The sequence below is a fragment of the Sminthopsis crassicaudata genome, chromosome 2 (assembly GCF_048593235.1).
Source record: "Sminthopsis crassicaudata isolate SCR6 chromosome 2, ASM4859323v1, whole genome shotgun sequence".
Taxonomy (NCBI): Eukaryota; Metazoa; Chordata; class Mammalia; order Dasyuromorphia; family Dasyuridae; genus Sminthopsis; species Sminthopsis crassicaudata.
This window is the reverse complement of record NC_133618.1, coordinates 10,364,458-10,386,280: the sequence shown is the minus strand read 5'-3', so window position 1 is coordinate 10,386,280 and position 21,823 is coordinate 10,364,458. Positions and strand designations below refer to the sequence as shown.

The 21,823-nt window shown below is 36.6% G+C and overlaps 1 protein-coding gene across 4 annotated transcripts in view; it reads right to left on the bottom strand.

The window, feature by feature from the left end:
- Positions 1-237: 237 nt before the first annotated feature.
- The window catches only part of ADAMDEC1 (ADAM like decysin 1), a 34,046-nt gene continuing 12,460 nt past the window's right edge, over positions 238-21,823 (bottom strand). Inside the window, exons 6-15 of one of the 4 annotated variants that reach the window (XM_074285426.1) lie at positions 20,836-21,016; positions 20,352-20,408; positions 18,864-18,935; positions 16,733-16,896; positions 14,675-14,756; positions 13,473-13,603; positions 10,874-11,051; positions 9,685-9,770; positions 6,832-6,860; positions 238-738 (exon numbers count right to left, since the gene is read on the bottom strand). In XM_074285426.1, the coding sequence (XP_074141527.1) occupies positions 6,854-6,860; positions 9,685-9,770; positions 10,874-11,051; positions 13,473-13,603; positions 14,675-14,756; positions 16,733-16,896; positions 18,864-18,935; positions 20,352-20,408; positions 20,836-21,016 (958 nt within the window). In that variant the 3' untranslated portion in view covers positions 238-738; positions 6,832-6,853. Of the gene's footprint in view, positions 776-6,831; positions 6,861-9,051; positions 9,582-9,684; positions 9,771-10,873; positions 11,052-13,472; positions 13,604-14,674; positions 14,757-16,732; positions 16,897-18,863; positions 18,936-20,351; positions 20,409-20,835; positions 21,017-21,823 lie in introns of those variants that run through there. The other 3 variants (XM_074285425.1, XM_074285427.1, XM_074285424.1) reach the window with 3 other exon arrangements.

Genomic DNA, 21,823 nt, shown 5'->3' with positions numbered 1-21,823 from the left:
TAATAAGTATCAAAAGTAGAATTTAAATCAGGAAGAAGGTATTTTTATTTATTATATCTATAATTTTTGATGTCGTTCTTTTTAGTTTACTCTCTATATGAGGAGCTTTCCAGAGCTGGAAAAGAAGTCAGGACTCATGTAGTCTAACCCCTTCATTTTACAGATAAGGAAACAGAGGACCTGAAATAGTCAATAATATATCCAAAGTCACAACAATAATAAGTATCAAAGGGAGAATTTAAACTAGGAAGATAGATATTTTTATTTGTTACAATTATAATTTTTTTTAGTTTATTCTCTAAATAATGAATATCCAGATTAAGAAGAAATAGATGGAGGAGAACCCCTCACCCCCAAAGACACTTTTACTAGTCACATAAAAACATTCACAATTCATATGTAATCAACACAGATCTATCATTATAAGGGATTATGAAAGACATATAAAAGACATGCATAAATTTCATTGCAATCAGAAGAAATAAACGGGAAAATGTTAAATGCACATTTGTGAAGGCCATAATTATGCTCTAAAGATGAAAGAAAAGCAAGAACAATTTATTTCTTCTTGTTTTCACCAAAAACTCCTCTTCCTCATTCAAAACAGAAGCAATAACATAGTAGAGACAGCATTGAACTTAGAAGAAATCACATTCTCATCTGGGATCTTCTTCTTTATGGATTCTATGGCCTTAGGCAATTAGGTCCCTTGAGTTCACTGAGCTTTAGTTGCATCATCTAGAAAATAGGGATGAGAATATCAGAACTTAACTCCCTGGTTATCTTATTGCCAGTTGTCTTCTTATCTAGGTCCCAGAAAATACTTTAGAGGACCTAACTTCCTCTGATTAGAATTCCTCCTCTTCCTACCAAACCCTCAGTCAGTTGACAAATATGCTTTAGCACTTCCCATTTACCAAACACTGTTCTAAGAGCTGAGGATATGAAGATATAAAGAAAAGGGAAAAATACACACACACACACACTCATACACACTTATCTCACTACAGTCCCTAACCTTAAGAAGCTCACATTCTTGTTGAGAAAACAACATGTAAATAATTGGCTAAAAATATTATATATATATATATATATATGTATATATATATATAATTTATATATATTATTTACTTTGTGCATATATACACATTCATGTGTATATATACATATGTATATATATACACATATGTGTGTATATATATACATATATACGTATATATGTATATATACACACACAAGTAAATGGAAAACACTCTGGTAGGAGAAGGTACTAGAAGTAGCAGCTTCTGAAATTGGAAAGAGTCTCCTGAGAGAGGGGGAGTTTGAGCTAAATCCATAGAAGGATCCAATTCCATCCCTTATTCCCATCCCTGTCTCTCACCCAGTCACCTGTTCAGGAACCATGATCCAATCCAGGTTTGCCCTGAATCTGTTTCTCTAGCTCTAATACCAGCTTGGCAGCTTTCCAAACCACATAGCCCTGCTTGGCTGTCAGCATTCTCCCTTTTGTTTCCTACCCTTCATCCCCATTACAATTGAAGCTTCTTAAGAACCAGGGCCTTTTTTTTTTTTTTTTTGCTCTAATGGGCATACTTTGCCCTTGGCACAGTACATGGTCCATTGTAAGTGCTTATTAAATTTTCCCACTACCCAGGGAGTGATGATCAAATTCAATTCTGTGAAAGTGACAAAGAGACAGCTATGTGGTGCAATGGATAGAGCACCAGCCCTGAAGTCAGGAGGACCTGAGTTCAAATCTGGTCTCAGACACTTAGCATTTCTTAGCTATGTGACCCTGGGCAAGTCACCCAACCCCAATTGCCTCAGGAAAAAAAAAGTGACAGGAAAGGGTAACTGCTAAACCCACAATGGCCTTGTCTTCCTGACACTAAATATTGATGGTACATTTGAAAGGGCCATGGTTCAATGAATAGCAAAGTGGACCTCAATGCAAGGAAAATGCATTCAAATCCTGCCTACAACACTTACAGGCTTGGTGAGTTGGACAAGTCATGTGAATAGTCTCGGTGAATGAATAAATACAAAAATGAACAAATGAATGGGTGAATAAATGAATGCAAAAACATTCTATTAAGTGTGCTAAGTACTGGGATATAAACCAAAAAAACAAGATAACATGTTTTTTAAATGAGGGCAAAGACAATCCATATAAGTATGTTGGGTGATTATAAGAAACTACAAAATATAATTAGGCAACGTATTTGCAAGGATGAATGGAGTTTTCACATTATGTCTTCCCAACACAGGTTTTACCAAAACAAGCCATGATACTAAAGTTCTTAGGATAAGAGAGAGTGCTGAAGTCAGGAAGTCAGGAAGAATTGACTTCCACAGTGATCCTGACAGTTGGATAATTCACTTCATTTCTCTATAACTCAATTTCCTCATCTGCAAATTAATGCTAATAAAGCATCTACCTTCTATGGTTGATATCTCCAGTGAAACCATATATGCAAGGCATTGTGTGACTCTGAAAATACTAAATAGATAGAGCAGCAGAGGACAGAGTCAGAAAGACTCATCTTCTGACTTCAAATCTGGCCTCAGACACATACTAGCTATCTGGATAAGTCTATTAACGTTGACTCAATTTCCTCATTGTAAAATGAGCTAGAAAAGGAAATGACAAAAAATAAAACATTTCCAGTATCTTTGCCAAGAAAATCACAAATAGGGTCACAAAGAATCAAACTGAAATATAAAATAACTCACAAGCAGCATATTTATTTTTATTATTGTCAAAATGGTTGTTATTGAAATGGTGGTTAATTGAATGATTAGAGAATTTGGCATTGGATCCAATGCTCTTTCCTTATAATTAAAATGTTTATGCTATGTTTGCTGTTATTGATGCTACTGAGGCTGCTGCTGCTGACAGTGGTGGTGGTGTAAATGAATTTAATTCTCTTTGGGTATCAGATGTCATTTTCATGAAAACTGTAAAATGCATCATAAAAATGACCTAATCTCTGCCCTCCAGGATTGTACAATCTACTAAAAGGGACAAGGGACATCCATGAATAAATATGAAACCAGAAAGTGGTGAGAATTAAGAGATCCATTCATACAAAGTACCATGAGAAAGATAGGAAAGAGGGGTGACTTCTTAGTTGTGGGAGCAGAGAAAGTTTTATAATGCCTAAGGGCCCATGTGGCCATAGGTACTAATATATCTGAAGCGACTTTAGAAATTATCTATTCCAATCCTGTCACAGTGGCAAGTCAGGAAAAGAACAAGGAACTACTCTAGAAATTGACAAGTTCAAAGCTTAATAGAAATTTTGTTTTCAATAATCAAAGTTCCCCCCCCCCCCAATTTGGGGTAGAGGGATAGAGACAAGAAAACTCCTATAACCAGTAAACAGAGTCAAAGAAAATAAATTCTGTCATTGTTCCTGGTATCAAACAGGGGGTGAAGGGCAGTGATGAATCAATAGTGACACACAGAATTTGAACCTGAATAGACCAGGAGACTTGGTACCATCAAAAAAAATATGGATTTTAAGATGAGGGGCAGCCTTTAAGAGGGAGGTGCAGAATTCTGTTTTGTACCTTGTGAGTTTGAGGGACCATTGGGGCATACATTGGGCAAATGAATGTAGGGCTGATGGGATAGATACAGGAGTCTATAAGTCATCTCTATAGAGATAATGATTCATCATGGGAAAGCTGAAGGCATCTTTGGGAGAGGAGATTGAGAAGAAAGAAAAGAAGACACAGGACAGACTTAAAGGACATTACAACTTAGGGAATAGAAATTGGAAATTTTACCTTTAAAGGAGCCAAAGAAGGACTTAGAACATAGATTGGCAAAGAATCAGAGACTCCTACATTAGAGAAACAAAAAGAGTAAACAGTTTCCAAAAAGTTGGAGATGGTTGACAGATGAGGTAGAAAATTCAAGAGGATGAGAATTGAGGGAAAAACTATTGGGTTTGCACTTAGATCATTAATGATGTTGGAAGAGACCAGTATGAGCAAAATCATCTTGATAGAAAACTTCTTGCTAAGAAGAGGATAATGGAGAAAAAACTGAGGATGCAAAGTGTGTCTATTTTTTAGAAGTGAAAAGGAGGGGAGAGATAAGATGGCAACATTGAAAATGGCATTTTAAAGAGAGGAATGTTCTTGAATTTTTTGGTTTCAGGAGAGTAGAGATCTGAGCATGCTTTATTTCTTTTATGTTTGTGTATTTGATTTGGTTAAAAAAAAGTGAAAAAGTACAAAGAGGAAGTAACATACATGCTTAAATCTTTCTCTGCAGGAAAATAGGTGGGAAATGAGATGCAGGAAGGGGTGAGGGTGATAAAAAGAGAGCATATTGGGGGAGGGAGTGGTCAGTATCAAAAAACACTTTTTAGGATGGATAGGGTTAAAAAAGAGAGAGAGAATAGAATAAATTGGGGAAAGTAGTTAGCACTAGCGATTGTATAAAAGAATTTTGAAGAAAGTTTCTATGATAAGGACTTATTTCCAAATATAGAAGGAACAGAGTTAAATTTATTAAAAAGAAAGAAAGAAAGAAAGAAAGAAAGAAAGAAAGAAAGAAAGAATCATATCCCAATTGGTAAGTTATTAAAAGATATGATCTATGCCCAAAGGGTTATAAATTTATGCATATTTTTGACCTAACAATACCATTATTAGGCATGAATACCCCAAAAATTTTTAAAAGGGGGGTGGGGAATGACCCTTATGTACAAAAAAAAAAATTGTAGTAGCTCTCTTCTGAGGACAAAAAATTGGAAATTGAGGAGATGTCCATCTAGTGGAGAATAGCTGAATAAATGTGATATACAATTGTCAAGGAATATTGTTGAATTATGGGAAATGAGGAACAGGACATGCATGAGGGGAAAAAAGCACCTGGAAATTCTCCATGAACTCAAGCAAAGAGAAATATACTGTATACAAAGTTAATAGCAATATTATGGAATAATCATATATATATATATAGCTATATATTATATGTATAATATATAGCTATATTATTCTCATAATGATCCACAATTACAGTGAAGGACTTATGATGAAAAATCTTAACCATATCCAGTGAAGAAACTGAATGTATCTGAATACAGATTGACCCCCATCTCTCTCTCCCTCTCCCTCTCCCTACCCCCTTCTCTTCCATTTAATTTCATTTTTCTTAAGGATTTTTAAAAATTGGGCTATATCTATGACTTTAATGGAAACGTTTTGCATAGATACATGTGATTTCCTAATAGAGCTGGGGATGGGGATAAAGGAGAATATGTGGAACTCAAAAATAATAATTAAAAAAATGTAAAATAATGGTTTTAAATATAACTGAGTAAATTGATAAATGGTCAAAGGATATGAACAGACAATTTTCAGATAAAGAAATTGAATCTATTTCTAGCCATATAAAAAAGTGCTCCAAATCACTATTGATCAGAGAAATGCAAATTAAGACAACTCTGAGATATCACTACACACTTCTCAGGTTGGCTAAGATGACAGGAAAAGATAATGATGAATATTGGAGGGGATGTGGGAAAACTGGAACACTGATACATTGTTGGTGGAACTGTGAACAGATCCAATTCTAGAGAGCAATTTGGAACTATGCTCAAAAAGTTATCAAACTGTGCATACCTTCTGATCAAGCAGTGTTTTCACAGGGCTTATATCCCAAAGAGATTCTAAAGGAGGAAAAGGGACTCACATGTGCAAAAATGTTTGTGGCAGCCCTTTTTGTAGTGGTGAGAAACTGGAAACTGAATGGATGCCTATCAGTTAAAAAATGGCTGAATAAGTTATGGTATATGAATATTATGGAATATTACTGTTGTATAAGAAATGACCAGCAGGATGATTTCAGAAAGGCCTGGAGCGACTTACATGAACCGATGCTGAATGAAATGAGCAGAACCAGGAGATCATTATACATGGCAACAAGAAGACTATATGATGATTAATTTTTATGGACATGGCTCTCTTCAACATTGAGATGATTCAAACCAGTTCTACTTGTACAGTGAAGAAGAGAGCTAACTATACCCAGAGAAAGAACCATGGGAACAGAGGGTGGAACACAACATAGCATCCTCACTCTCCCTGTTGTCATTTGCTTGCATTTTGTTTTCTTTCTCAGTTTTTTCCTTTTCTTCCTTCTTGATCTGATTTTTCTTGTATAACAAGATAACTATAAATATGTATACATATATTAGATCTAACATGTTGCAACATATTTAACATATATCGGACTACCTGCCAGCTAGAGAAGGGAGTGGGGAAAAGGAGAGGAAAATTTGCAACAAAAAGTTATGCAAGGGTCAATGTTGGAAAAATTACTCATGCATACACTTTGTAAATAAAAAAATAATAATAAAAGTTTTTAAAAATTAAATTAAACTTAATTTAATTTAAAAATGTAACTGTGTAAATATTAAATATTAAGCAAATAAAATATTTTAAGGAAGGAGCTAATTAGAGGAGAGATAAGAGATTAGAAAGATGGGAAACTAATATTTGCCTCCAAAATCGCTCATAACACTTTGAGTGGAATCTTTCCTTTTCACATAATTCACTCTCTACTATGATGGAACTTTGGGCTTCCATTTTTTTTCCCTCTACAATAATTGCCAACCTACTGCCTCACTAAGCCCATTGAGAGTAGAGTCTGATACATATTTCTTCCTGTAACTTTAGTATCTGGCCTAATGCCTAGCAGAACACAAATGTTTAATATGTTTTTGTTGGTTGGATAAGTCAATGGGATTAGTAATGGCATGAAATCACAGAGGAAATGGAAGATAAATGACACAAATAAAGGTACATATTTACCTTGGCAAGGAGGCAGAACAATTCATTCTCTGAAAATTAAAAAGAAGCCAGAGAAGATGGGTAGAGTCAGAAATATTTGGGGTTCCAGAGGCAGGAATTTTGAGGAGCACACATTTTTAATGAACTATGAGGCAAAGTCATTTACTATAAAGTAGTGAATAGACCTGGAGTTAAGGGACTAAAAAAAGTGCAGATGTTTCAAATTATTAATATGATTAATAGTAATAACAACAAACATTCATATTTAGTTTTAAGATTTAAAAAACTTAGAATTAGACCTAAAGGAAATTCAATTAGAATAATAATAAAAGAAATTTAATTAAAGATGGATAAGTATCATGATGCTATAGTAGACAATAACATATTCATATCATGCAAATATTACTTATAATTAGTCAGAAGTATTATATTGTTTTTAGCATGCTTTTATTAAGTATTACCACATATTAGCTACAGTGTTAGATTCGAGGGATACAAATTTTTTTTCGAAAAATGGTTCCTGCCCTCAAGAGAGCTTACATTCTATCGGTGGTAAAAACAATATAGACAGAGATGATTTGTTTCAAAATATATCCAAAGTCATTTAAAATTGGGTGGATTAAGAAAAGTCTCATGGAAGAACTAGCTCTTGAGCTGCATCTTGAGGAGGAGTTAGAGATTCCAAGAAGCAGTTTAGGAAAAAGAGTAGACAGGTAAGGGACAGAGCTTATGCAAAAATATAATAATAATCCATATGACACCATATACAGAAAATACTAAGTAGAACAATGTTTGAAATATAGAGTGAGGTAGGAAGAATAATGTGAGAAGATGGTGTAATTCCGCCTTCTTTCAAATGTATTCATTTAATTGTGTGCATTTTGGTTGTGATTTGATGGGGGCAATGAGACACATAATGTATATAAAATGCATTTAAAAATTGGGAGTGCTAAAGGCAGAGTGGTAGTATAAACAATGTCCTTTGGAAGGTCAATACAGAAAAGCAAAAAGGAAAGTAATTTTACACCTTAAAAGGCTAATCAAGGAAAGTTTCCCTTATGACTCATTTGAGTTGAGCCTTAAGGGATGAGCAACATTCCATCTGGTAAAAATGGGGGAGGAGAAGAAGGATTTATCCTCTCCCATAGAGGAAATGGGATAGACAAAGGCAGAAATTCAGGAAGTTTTGCAACTTATTCTTGGAAGAGTAAGTAGAATAGTTTACCTGGATTGTTGAGAAAATGAAGGGGAGTATGATGAGACTAGGCCACCAATGTAAGGTCAGTCCAGACTCTAGAAAGCCTTGAACATCATTTTAAGGATTTTGAAGCTTATTCAATCAACAATAGAGAAGCATTGAAAGGTTTTAAGCCAAGGAGTGCCATAAACTGATGTTACCTTAGGGAGAATTATTCTAGCAGCAACATGAAGGATGGATTGGAGGGAGCCAAGATTAGAGGGCAGGACATCAGTGAGGAAGCCATAGCATTAGTCCAGATGGGACTTTGGCATTCAGAGTTTTCATAGCCTAGACCCCACCCTTTCTCCACCCTTTCTCCAACACAACACACTTTCCCAGTCTTTTTCTTCCTTCCATTCCTCTTGCATTCTATTCTATTCAGTGACCTTGGGCTGTTCCATAAACATGCCTCAGTTCTGTATATCTGCACAGGATATCGCTCACACCTGAAACATTCTTCCTCCTCACTTCCACCTCCTGGCTGCCTCCAATTTTCACCTAAAACCCCACCCCCCAAAGGAAGTTTTTCCTGATCTCTTTTGATCCTATTTTCTTGATTTCTTGATTCTATTTATCCTATCTATATAGCATTTTCACTTATGCTGTTTGCATGTTGCTTCCCCTTTAGAACTCAAGCTCCTTAAGGGCAAGAATTGCAATTTGTCTTTCTTTTTATCCCCAGCCATTAATTAGCTCAGTTCCTGGTCTATTCATCTTGACTGACTGATCTAAGGATTTGCACAAGATGGTATGGTTCTAGGAATACAAACAATGGAATAGAATGCTAAAAACTGGGAAATTGATTGGAAAATGGGAAATGAGAGAGTAAGAAGAATCAAAACTATCTCTAGAGTTGTGACTCTTGGTGGTTTGGCAGATGATGGCACCAATTACAGAAAGTGTCCTCCTCCATTACAATTCAGTCCATTCTGAATGAATTTAATTAAGATCCTAAGATGTATAAAATCATTCTTGGGAAAATGAAGGCTAAATAAAACTTACCACCTGTCCTTAATCTAACAATTCAATTCAACAAATATCTGATAAATCAGTCAGACTCTGGATTGGGTTCTGGGGATACAAAGGGCAAGGAGCTTAGATCTTGCTTCAGAAATTTAGAAACTAAAGAGAAAGTGAGAGCTAATATTTATAGCAGCTTTAGCTCAAAGATTTACATTAGCATCATGGTTATATTCATCATTATCTCCTTTGATTCTCACAATAATCCTGTGAGGTGGCTGTTTAAGATTATCCCTACTTTACAGATGAGAAGACTGAGGTCAGAAGAGGTCAAGATACTTTTCCAGGATCACACAGTAAGCAAAAGCCTGAGGTGGAATGTGAACTCGCATTTTTCCTGCAATTCCAAGTCTACTGGGTTCTCGTTTCTGCCATGTGGTTTCAGACCTGGCCATATCTAACTAGGAGAACACAAGACACAGGTCCGAGCAAAATGTTTAGGAAGTATTCTGGGACAGAGCGGCTTCTTCCATTTGAAGGAGTCTGAGAGAAGGCCGCATTCAAGTTGGACCTTGAAGAAAGGAAAGGATGAGAACGGCATTTTGACTTCATCCACAACTTGTTGACCAGCAGAAAGTTAAAGAAAGAGGGAGTGAATAAGGAGATGGTCTTACCTTGCACTCTTTGTTGTGTCTCTTTCACATGGGACTCCGGGCTTCCATTTGCACGTCTTAGCATCGCAGCAAGAGTTTGTGCATTCCTTGGACAAATACACAAACACACCAGAAATTGGATTATTTCTCTTTCTCTTCATCGGAATGACTTCATTCTTCTGTGTGGGATGTCTAGAACCATAAGCTTAGAAAATAAGAGATGAAAAGGACCTTGGGGCTCACCTAGTTCAACACTGTCATTTGATAAAGTAAACTGAGGCCCAACTGATAACATAGGTAGCTAAGTATCAAGTGGGATTTGAACCATTCATGCTTTACTAAAAAAAATAATAATAATCATATTACTCATATATCTTCCTTGACTTTCTTTCTTTACAGCTAGGACTCTGCCTAGGTTTCTAGTCTTCTTATAATTTACTCACCTCCATGAAAATTCTGTGATCCCATTACATGGGCTTATCACCATTTCTTCTAAGTGATATTCTATTTCTCAGCTCTTTGCCTTTGAAATGCCTATTCCCCATGTCCAGAATGCTCTCCTTTACCTACATCTGCTGATTTCTCTGGTTTCCTTCAAGACTCATCTGAAATAAGACACAGGAAACTTTTCCAATTTCCTCTCTCCCTTCCTTTTCTCTCTTTTTTCTCTTTCCCTCTTTTTCCCTTCCTTCATTTCTCCTTCCCCTTACCTCACTTTTCTTTCTCCTTCCCTCTCCTTCCCTTCCTCTCCTTTCTCCTATTCTTCCCTTTTCCTTTCCTCTCTTCTCTTTTCCTCCTTCTCCTCTTCTTCCCTGCCTTTTCTTTTTCTTCTCCTCATTTCTTTCCCTTCTTTTCCCTCTCCTCACTTATACTACTTTTGAGATCAGCTTCCATTTATACCATCATATAGCTTCCATGTACATAATTTATATATTATATATATATAATTATGTATACAATATATATATTATGTATATATAAAACTATGTATACTATATATATAATATATATATATACAATTATGTATATATTCTCCCTCTTTAGAATGTAAACTCATTGCTGATGAAAACATTGTTTTTGCTTTCTTTGTATTCTCAGGTTTATATTATAATGAAATTCAATGCCATCATCTTTCCCAACATAATTATTAAAGTCCTTTGCAGAGCCAAATTAAACTTAAGAAAAATGGGAGGAAAAAAATGGGAGATACCTTGGATTTCCCACAGTCACAGTCTTCCCCTACTTCCTGGAGTTTATTCCCACAGACTGGATTGGTTATTATGTCTTCTGGGGCTGGAGCTTGCAAAAGACACATTGGTTTTCGAGATGAGAGGTAATTGTAAAACTTTTTGCGGGAGGCTGCGCTGAAATCCTTTGGGAATTTAGATCTGTAAATAAAAGAGGAAAAAAAAAAAGCCAAGTGGGCATTTAGGATGTATCTCACTTGACTTTGGGGTATAATGGTCAGCCATGATTAGTCATGGAAAACAAAGCCCTTGAAATGTTGAACTTTGTGGGCAAAGAGTTCTTCATGGGCTCAAAGAGACAAGATTCCTCTTGGGATTTCAATCTGTCCAAACTAGTCAATGTAGTAACAATAATAATAGTCCAAATAAGAGGATCAGAGTAACCTGGAAGAGATTAGTGTAAAGCTGGAAAAGACTTGATAAGTATCTAGTCCAACCTCCTTCCTTTATAGATAAAGAAACTTAGGTCTAGGGAGGTTAATTAATTTGCCCACTGAAAAAGAACCAAAAGGAGGATTTGAACTCAAATGAATGATTTCTCTGTCCATACTGTTGGTACCTGAGATATCATATCTATTCCATCATCATAAATCTCTAGCCATCCATAGAGACCTTTCAAGAATCAAGGGATACCTCACAAGTATAATATGAAATTGGAGTAGGATCTGGGGGATTAAGCAGTAGTAACAGTGATAATAGTAGTTTACATTTACAGCCATTAGTTTCAGCCAGTGCATAAAATTCCCTTGACTTTACAGACTGGTCCAAAGGCCTGAGATGCACTTCCTCCAACTTTGAGGATCCTCAGCTTCTTCTTTATAGGCTGGGGTTAAGTGACTTGCCCAGGGTCACACAGCTAGGAAGTGTTAAGTGTCTGAGACCAGATTTGAACTCAGGACCTCCTGAATTCAAGGCTGGTGCTCTGTCCACTGCGCCACCTAGCTGCCCCCGAATCCTCAGCTTCTATAAAGACTCAATACAACTTCCATCTTCCATAAAATGTCTATCTTGCTCCAACTAACCCCAGATTCCTTTTATTCATATCTTTCTCTCTTTAAAATAACTTTGTAACTGTGCATACCCTTTGACCCAGCAGTGCTACTACTGGGCTTATATCCCAAAGAAATACTAAAGAAGGGAAAGGGACCTGTATGTGCCAAAATGTTTGTGGCAGCTCTTTTCATAGTGGCTAGAAACTGGAAAATGAATGGATGTCCATCAATTGGAGAATGGTTGGGTAAATTATGGTATATGAATGTGATGGAATATTATTGCTCTTTAAGAAATGATCAGCAGGAGGAATAGAGAGAGAGTTGGGGGGACATACATGAACTGATGCTGAGTGAAACGAGCAGAACTAGGAGATCATTCTACACTTCAACAACAATACTATATGAGGATGTATTCTGATGGAAATGGATATCTTTGACAGAGAAGATCTAATTCAGTTCCAATTGATCAATGATGGACAGAATTAGCTACACCTAGAGAAGGAACACTGGGAAATGAGTGTAAACTGTTTGCATTTTTGTTTTTCTTCCCAGGTTATTTTTACCTTCTGAATCCAATTCTTCTTGTGCAACAAGAAATTCAGTTCTGCACACATAGATTGTACCTAGGATATACTATAACATGTTTAACATGTATGGGACTACCTGCCATCTAGGAGAGGGGGTGGAGGGAAGGAGGGGAAAATTCAGAATAGAAGTGAGTGCAAGGGATAATGTCGTAAAAAATTACCCATGCATATGTACTGTCAAAAAAAGTTATAATTATAAAATTAATCTTAAAAAAGTAAAAAAATAAAATAAAATAATTGTATATTATATGAGAGGCAGCATAGAGCAATAGCTGGAGGATTTGCTTCCCAGTCAATAAGACCTAAATTCAAATTCTGATATAAATAGATAGTGTGAATAGGTTGAGTCACAATCTCTCAGGGTTCCAGGTAATTCTCTAAAAACGTAAGCTTTGGAAGCAGGTATTAGTCTGAATCAGGGAAGGGAATTTCTTGGGCGTTCCTTAAAGCAATGAAATCAAAAGTCTAAGATAAAAGTTAAAAATACAGAACAACCTAGATCTTTACATGCAACTCTAAACTAGAATGCATCATTCTACCATATCTCTGGCATACTGCCCCACCCCAACCCCAAGAAAAGTAAGTTACTTTAAGACAAGCAGAGTTTGATTTTTATGTTTTTATCTTCAAAGTGTAGCATGGTGTCTGGTACATAGGAAGTATTTAGGAAATGCTTTTTGAGTGGATTGATGAATGAGTAGAAGAATGAATGAACTAATGAATAAATGAATGATCTTAGAATCCTAGACTTAAAGTTTAGAGAGCTTAAAGATCACCCAGGTTATTATCTAAATCCTTCTTTGTAGAGAAGACTGGCATTGTCTGATACGAGAGACTGGTAGAGAAGGGAAGAGTGGGATGTAATTGTCGTACATGCCCATCCATGTACACACACACAAACACACATACACACATACAAGCATCAACACCTCCCTTTACTGATTGTTTTTTCTCTCCTTTGTCAAGTAGTGAGGCTGACTCACGTCAGGTATTGGTTCATCACACAGCTCCCAGAGGGGCATTTGGTAGAATGATTCACATCAGACATCCCAAGGACATGGCCCAACTCATGAGACATTACTCCTACTAGTGACACACTGGTTTTACGTGAAGCCTAGACAAAAAAGAAGAGATCTATTAATTCTTAATTGTGTGAGTTAATCCAAGGAATAAGACAAAACTAGATGTGAACATCAATTTTCTCACCATACTCTTCCCTCTACCAAGCTGTCCCTATTTGAGTCAATTAAATAATCACTTAGTATCTGTTAAGTCCGATGTCAAGGGAGGAATAGAAGCTAGGCAATAGGATCTCATCATTCTGCTTTGAAATTAATCGAAATTCAAGTGGTCTCTTCTCTTCAACATCATCCAAAGATGATCAGATGACTGAGTCCCAGAGAACTCAGATGTCAACTTTCTGCCCCAGCTTGATTGGATCTGTATCTGTCATGGATGCTGAACCGAACCCAAGTTTTAGAACAGCAAAGTCATTGTGGGGAAGACTTTGAAAGGCTATATGATGCTAAAATTAAGTTATCTAGGTTCAAATACTGCTGCAGGTACTTGTCATAAATGACATAACTGTTTAGAGACTCAGTATCCTTCACTATAAACTGAACTTTCAATACTTGAACCACCTACTTTGTATAGTTATTGTGACTTGATCACTTTGCAAATTTTAAAGTGATCTTAAGTGTGACTTTTTCTATCCCAAAGGAAATGCTACTTCTATATTAAACATTCCATAATCCTGGCTAGTAACAACTCACTCCTTGTTTTGTTTTATAATTTTTAATATACTTATCATGCATTATTGAAGAAATAATGATAGGATCTCCCCTTTTGCCTAATCTTTTATCTCTCACTCCTACATTAAACTACTCCAAACCTTAGGCTTATACTAAGGCATCTTTCTTCCTTTTCTCTTTCCTTCTTTCCTTCCCCCTTCTTTCATCCTCACTTCTCTTCCCTCCTTTCCTCTTCTTTTCCTTTGTTTTTTCTTTTTTCCTTTCTCCCTCCTTCCTTCCCTCCTTCCTCTTTCTCTGCCTTCCTCCCTCATTTCCTTCCTTCCTTTCCTCCTTCCTTCTTTCCACAAATATTTACTGAGCATCTACTGTTTGCAGAACATTTCTCTGATAGTGAATGTAATAAACAGCCACTGGGATTCCCATCCTGTACAAACCTCAATCACTGCAACAGAATTTGGATCACACATGGAGTTTTGAGCCGTAAATCCCACACGTCTGTTGTTGAAGGCAATTCCACTGTGTAAAAAAGAGACAAATGTGCACATGATCATTCTTGATTCTTGGACTTTTTACATATTTAGAGCTTATTTGAGCAGAAGAACATAGATTCTAGGGCATGAAGGTAACATGAAGCTGTTTTACAGAGGGAAAAGTATTCCCAAATGGAAAATGTTGATTTTTAAGATGTATGTGTACATGCACACACACAGTATTTATTTATACATATAAATATATACACACATGCATACTTACATACACATGTATGTATATAATGTAAATATATGCACCGCACTTTATTAGTAGAAGGAAGAGGAGGAAGAAGAAGAGCAATAATAGCAACAACAATAATGACACTCTAAAGGCCTAAATATCTGGCTCCATTTCATGTTCATGTTCAAAAGGACTGTTTTTCTGTTCTCACCTTTAGGGCTCTATTACATACCTCTTTCTCTGATAGGTTAGATCACAGATCTGCCACTTTTTACTAAGATATTAGGTCATTGAGTTCATTCAGTCCATTTCCCTTCCTTCTTGGAAGGAAGGAAGGAAGGAAGGAAGGAGGGAAGGAAGGAGGGAAGGAAGGAAGAAGGGAGGGAGGGAGGAAGGGAAAGAAGGAGGGAGGGAGGAAGGGAAGGAGGGAAGGAAGGAAGGAAAGAAAGAAAGAAGAAAGGAAGAAGGGAAGAATGGAGAAAGGAAAGGAGAGAGGAAAGAAGAAAGGAAAAAGGGAAGAAAGGAGGAAGGAAAGGAGAGAGGAAGGAAGAAAGGAATTAGGGAGAGAGGAAGGAAAGAAGGAAGGAAGGAGGGTGGGAAGGAAAGATATATAATATAGATATAAAAGATATATGTGGTTCATCAATAATTGCTCCTATTTCTGAAAACTCTATGGTTTACCAAGTGCTTTTTGTACCCAAAAGCCAAGTGCTGTAAGTTGTATATATACTTAGTTAAAATTTACAGATGATAAAACTGAGTCTTACAGAAGATAAATAATGTGCACAAAGCCCAGTTAGTCACAGAGCCCAGATCTCTGGTATCTTCTGGTTTTGCTCCTATACAGTACTGGCCCTATGAGCTTGTAACTAGACGGCACAGTGAATCGAGCACTTGGTCTAGAATCCGGAAGTCCTGAGTTTAATTGAACCTCAAACAGTACTAGCTGTGTGACCCTTGCTAAGTCACTTATACCTCTGTTTGTTTCATCTACCAAATGGAGATAATAATAGCATCCACTCAGAGGGGTTTTATGAGGATCAAATGAGATAATGACTTTAAAACAAGCCCCAGTGCCCTGATACCTAGATTCTATATACATGCTAGCTAGGATGATGATGAGGATGAGGATGAGGATGAGGATGAGGATGAGAAGAAGAAAAAGGCGGAAGAGGAGAAAACAGCTGAGATCAAGCAAATTTAAGTGACTTAATTATCACAAAGCTAACAATCATCAGAGGTAAGAATGGAAACCAGATTCCGTAACTCCTTATTCAATATGTTTTCTCCTATTCCTCCCTGTCCCGATGGGGTAATTGATCAGTCAATGTGGGTATAATGGAAGAGCATTAGCTCTGAAGTCATGGGACCTGGGTTCAAATCTTACCTCTGTTTATTACTTCCAACATAATTTTAAGAAAGTCACTGAACCCCCCTGTAACTCAGTCTCTTTATCTATGATTTCGTAATCCTGCCGCATCCCTAAAGGTCTAACCATATTAAGGACCTTCCAGCTCTTTGAGCCCCAAAATCAAGAGTCATGGTAACCTTAGAAGATTAGGACCCAGGATTCATTTTAATGCCCATGATTGAGGCTTCTTGGGGTCCCACATCTGAAGAAGGTAACATCTCTCCCCCATTCTTTACACTGCACAATCTTGTACACCCAGAGATGAACACCAAATGTCAGAATAATGGGCTTTATGAAGAGCTGAAGAGAAGTCCTGTGGGGGTGGGGCTGATTGCTGTCACTGAGCAGCCCTGACACATTCAGTCCTCACCTGAGCAGCTGAGCGTGGTTATGCTTCCTTCCCTTCCGGCTTCGGTGCCAGTTCAAGAATGCACTGTAGGTGGTCCCTATATCTGGATCCACTCTGACCTTATTGGTGTCTGACCAGATCTCCATTCCCACCAAAGCCACATGTACATCCAAGGTGTTATAGATCTATGGAGAGAGCAATGATCTCTGAGACTGAAAATGTTGGGGAAAACTGGGAACTATGGGTACCTCACTTCTTCCCACAGATCTAGACATCCACAGGTCATGGGCAATATGTCTCACTAAAAAAAAAAAAAAAAAAAAAAAAAAAGTCAGGTTATGTGGGAAGGTTGCCTTCAGCTTCTAATGGGATGACTGACTTCCTGTCTCCAAGTGGGCAGAGATGCTGAAAATGTTGAATTGACTTGTTGGATTCTTATCTTTTGTTATTGTTTTGGGCAGATCCCAGTAATTTCTCTTCATCTCTGCCTGTCTCTCTCTTTGCTGTCCATCTTTCTCTTTCTCCCCAGCCTTCATCCAAATCCTTAGTTTGTTTGCTCTTGTTTTTTTTTTGTTTGTTTGTTTGTTTGTTTTTTTCTGTTCTTTACACAGGACACTCAAGTCTTTGGACTTCTAGCTGATCCATCTTCCTGAAGTGTACTCCCTCTTTCCCTTCATTATACAGCTCAGATAGTACCTTATATGTGCAGGCTTGTGTGATTTCCCCCACTGCTTGTGTCCTTCTTCCCAAGCTATGTTGTATTTAACTCCAATGGTTAGATTTGGATTTATTACCTATAATCACGCAGCATCTTTGGTCTAGCTATTTCTTTTATTTCCCATTAGAATAAACATTATTTTGTTTGCATCCCTAGAACTTAGCATAGCTGTGGCACACAGTAGGGATGTAACATATAATTTTGGATTGATTGAACAAAACTACCCAGAAAGCTCTGTTTTGGGTGTCAGAGTTACAAAGGCAAAAGAGGAAGAAAAATAAATTAAAACGATAACAACCACCAGACCTTGCTTCTAAGAGTAAACCTTCTACTAGGGGTGGGGGGTAAAGAGAGAGATACTTATAATACACATTAGTACATCTAGAGTCATTTGAAGAGATGGAACATTTTGGGAGTGATGCTCCTGGATAAATGGCTGGCCTCCAAAGCTCCTGCTGTAGGTATCAGGTAAGAAAGAGAAGGAATCTACAGTGTTTAGCAAAGCATAAATTGCTATGTAAATGAGCAGATCATTACTGATTAAACATATATTTAATACATTATTAATGATTGTAATGAATAATAAAATGAGGTGAATGGGTAACACTCGTGGTCGTGGGTGTATATGGGTTATAGAGGGGTGGTTCTCACACTATTAAGACCATTGAGAGTAGGGACTGTTCATTTGAATGAAGAAAAGTGGTCCAGTAGAGTACTGGCCTGCAGTCAGGAAGACCAGAGTTCAAATTTAACTTCAGACATTTATTATCTCTCTGATTTTGGGCAAGTCACTTAAGTTCTTTTTACCTCAATTTTCTTATCTGTGAAATAGAAATATCAAAAGCATATTTTGAGGATCAAAGGAGATCGAAGTCCTCAGTACAAGGGCTTGGCACAAGCCTTGTTTCCTCCCTTTATTTATTTATTTGTTTATTTGTTTTTCTTTGCTTAATTATCTATTTATTCATTTGTTTGTTTTTATTTTGGCAATTTTTGTTTTTGTTTTTGTTTTTTGTTGTTGTTTTTGTTTTTGGCAATTGGGGTTAAGTGACTAGCCCAGGGTCACACAGATAGGAAATCTTGAGTGTCTGAGGCCACATTTGAACTCAGGTTCTTTGGACTTCAGGGTGCTCTATCTATCTACAACTAGCTGCTCCTCCTTCTTTCTTTTTTACATATTTATTACCATTGTATATCACACTGCCAGACTTGTTGATATATTAAATGATGTAACCATTGAAATATTAAGGCAAAACTGAACAATGTTTTCTGCACCTTTTTTTTTTTTTCAAGAAAAATTATTTCAAAATTCCCTGGATGGGTGATACTGAGACAGACACATTTTCTTGGGTTCTCCCTCTGTGGTCAGATAATTATCAAAAAATTTCAAAACCCCAAATGGACACAACTTACCCAGGGAAAAAGGATACTCACCACATTGAGGAGGTTGATCACTTCAAAAAGAAAATTTCTTATTAAGGTTTGATTTCCGTTGTACTTATTATACTAAAAATAAAATAACAAAAAAATCATGAATGAAACAATAATGAGGAGAATTGTAGGTGATTTTTAATACTTAGGACTGTTGATCTTATGAGATTTGAACTTCCAAAAAATCACTATTTTCATCTATCAAACTGAGAATTAGAATAATGTAAATGCCTCTTTTAGCTCAACCTCTTTGTATGAGGAATATTATAAATATGTAATAATATTTAATATTATAAAAGAATATTAAAAAGAGGACATGTTTTCATATGTTTGAAAACTCAAAGGTGAAAGAATTGTAATTATTCTTCTCCATATTGCAAAATACATCAATTAGCCTATATTGTCCACTCCCAAGCTCCTCATTACAGAGATTGATTTCTGCAGCTCTCTTGAAGGATGGAAACAGTTAAAACTTGATCTTTTAGTATCAGAAAGCTGAAACTTCAAGAAACTTGATTTTATATTTCCAAAGGAGAGAACCACCAACATGATTTTTAATAATAGCTCAAATAATGATAATTATTTTCAACGGATAATTGCAACATTGCAGAATCATATAATCTCAATTAGATGGGACTTTGGAGACATCTAGCCCAATCCAAAAATAAAGAAAAATCGTCCTACAAAGCACTTGAGAAAAAAAAATTATCCAAGATCTAACTAGAGACCTCCAAAAAAAGAGAGATATCCCATCATCCTTTGGGCATTCCATGGCATTTATGCAGTCTAATTGTTTTAAGCTACTTGGTGACATCTAGCCTAACTTGGTCCTTTTGCATCCACTGCTCCTGGTGCTGCTTCTCTGTGGCCGGCAAAGCTGGACCAATCTAATGTCTCTACACCATAGTACTCATGCCTCTTCTTCCTTCTTCTCCAGGTTAAGCCTCCCTAGTTCTTTCAATTGATCCTTATATTGGAGAAACTCCAGGCCCTTCCTCATCCTCAGTGCTCTCTGCTATAATCTATTCAGTTTGACCATGTCCTTCCTAGATTTGGAAGGGAGAATGCAAACCTCTGTGATATATTCTGAGTAGGGCAGAGTAGTACTGTACTATAATTTCCTGGGGCTGTAATGTCCTATAACAAATAAAGAGCTGATTATGCAGCAGGAAAGATCCATATTCAAGTATTAATTATGAGATGTTCAAGCAGTGGCACCCTGGGTAAGGCACTTAACCTATTAAAGCTTTGGGAAGGTCTCAAACTACATAGATTAAGAGCGAAGAAACCAATTTGCATTGATAAATAGTCTCATCTGGGAGTTCTCTTTACCAAAGAAATCAGAGTCTTTATCTTGGTAATCTCACTCTGTTCCACTATTCTTTTATCTATATTAAAACATTAGCTCTTCTGATCACTCTATATCACATTGTTAATTCTTAATGAGGATGCTGGTCAAAGTTGGCTAAAAGTATTAATCTTTATACTTACAAAAGCTTTATCCATGACCAAGAGAAGGCTGATATATTTTGGAGATGTAAGAAAATTCTGTTGATATTAAGAACAAATTAAACATTATGGATTATTTTTATTATAAATATCTTTTTTAATATTAAGTAGAAAGGGATTCTGAGAAACTGAGAAATGAGTCAGGGCACAATAGCCCTCAGAAGTCATTCAGATAATTTGCATTTCAAATAATTACTTTCTGGGGACAGCTAGGTGGCGCAGTGGATAGAGCACCAGCCTTGAATTCAGGAGGACCCGAATTCAAATATGACCTCAGACACTTAACACTTCCTAGCTGTGTGACCCTGGGCAAGTCACTTAACCCCAGCCTCAGAAAAAAATAAAAATAAAAAATAAAATAAAATAAAAACAAATAATTACTTTCTGGATTATTAAAAAATAATAATAATCCTGGAGGGAAGTGGTAAAAGGAACATAAATGTGTCATTATGAAAGGTAGGCTCACTTGTGGATTGGAGACTGCTCTAGTGTTCCGGGTTAGGGGGTGCTTCTGGTCTGAGCTCTCTATTCCACAAGTCTGGTTTGCAGGATCCAGATCCTCATATTTCAGGACAGCATGTGCCTGTTGGTCACCATCTTTCAGAAGTTCTATTAGGTACCTTTGATTATGGTGCTTGAAGAAACCCCTGTGAAATAAGACAGGAAAGAACATGAGTGACTTTTTTTTTTTTTTTTAACAGAGCTGGAAATGACAAACCTAGAAACCAGGATAAATCATCATATCACATGCTGGTTGCCAATGGGACTGAGAATCCCTCAGGTCAAATTTTAAAAACAAATTCATGGTTAGGATGAAAAAGATAAAGAATTCAAAGCCTAGGGGCAGCTAGGTGGTACAGTGGATAGAGCACCAGCCCTGAATTCAGGAGGACCTGAGTTCAAATGTGACCTTAGACACTTAACACTTACTAGCTGTGTGACCCTGGGCAAGTCACTTAACCCCAGCCTCAGGAAAAAAAAAAATGAATTCAAAGCCTGGGTTACAAGGTTTCAGAGAGAGAGAGAGAGACACTTTAGGGCCTTTTTCAAAAGGAGGCTCCTGCTGAGAGAATATTGGACTGAGCCAGGAATGACTTATGGATTTTGTGATCAGAACTGGAGGGAGAAATCAAATGGCAGGGATATGTTCCTCCTGGTACTTCCTATTTTAGCAGATGATTCCTAGTAAGCTTAGTTATTTCTACTGATTTGAAGGAACATTGGATTATCATCTACTGTACTTTCTAAATTCTGTTGTCCTAGAGCAAAACCTCAGCTGTCCAATCTAAGTAATAGAAAGGGTTTTTAAAAGGGTGTTAACAAATCTCCTTAATTGGAGCCCTGTCTATGCATCCTGATGGAAAACTGAAAGTTACACTAATAAATGATATAAAATAAATAAATTATAGCATATATACACATATTGTGATTCTATATTGTTATATATATTATGA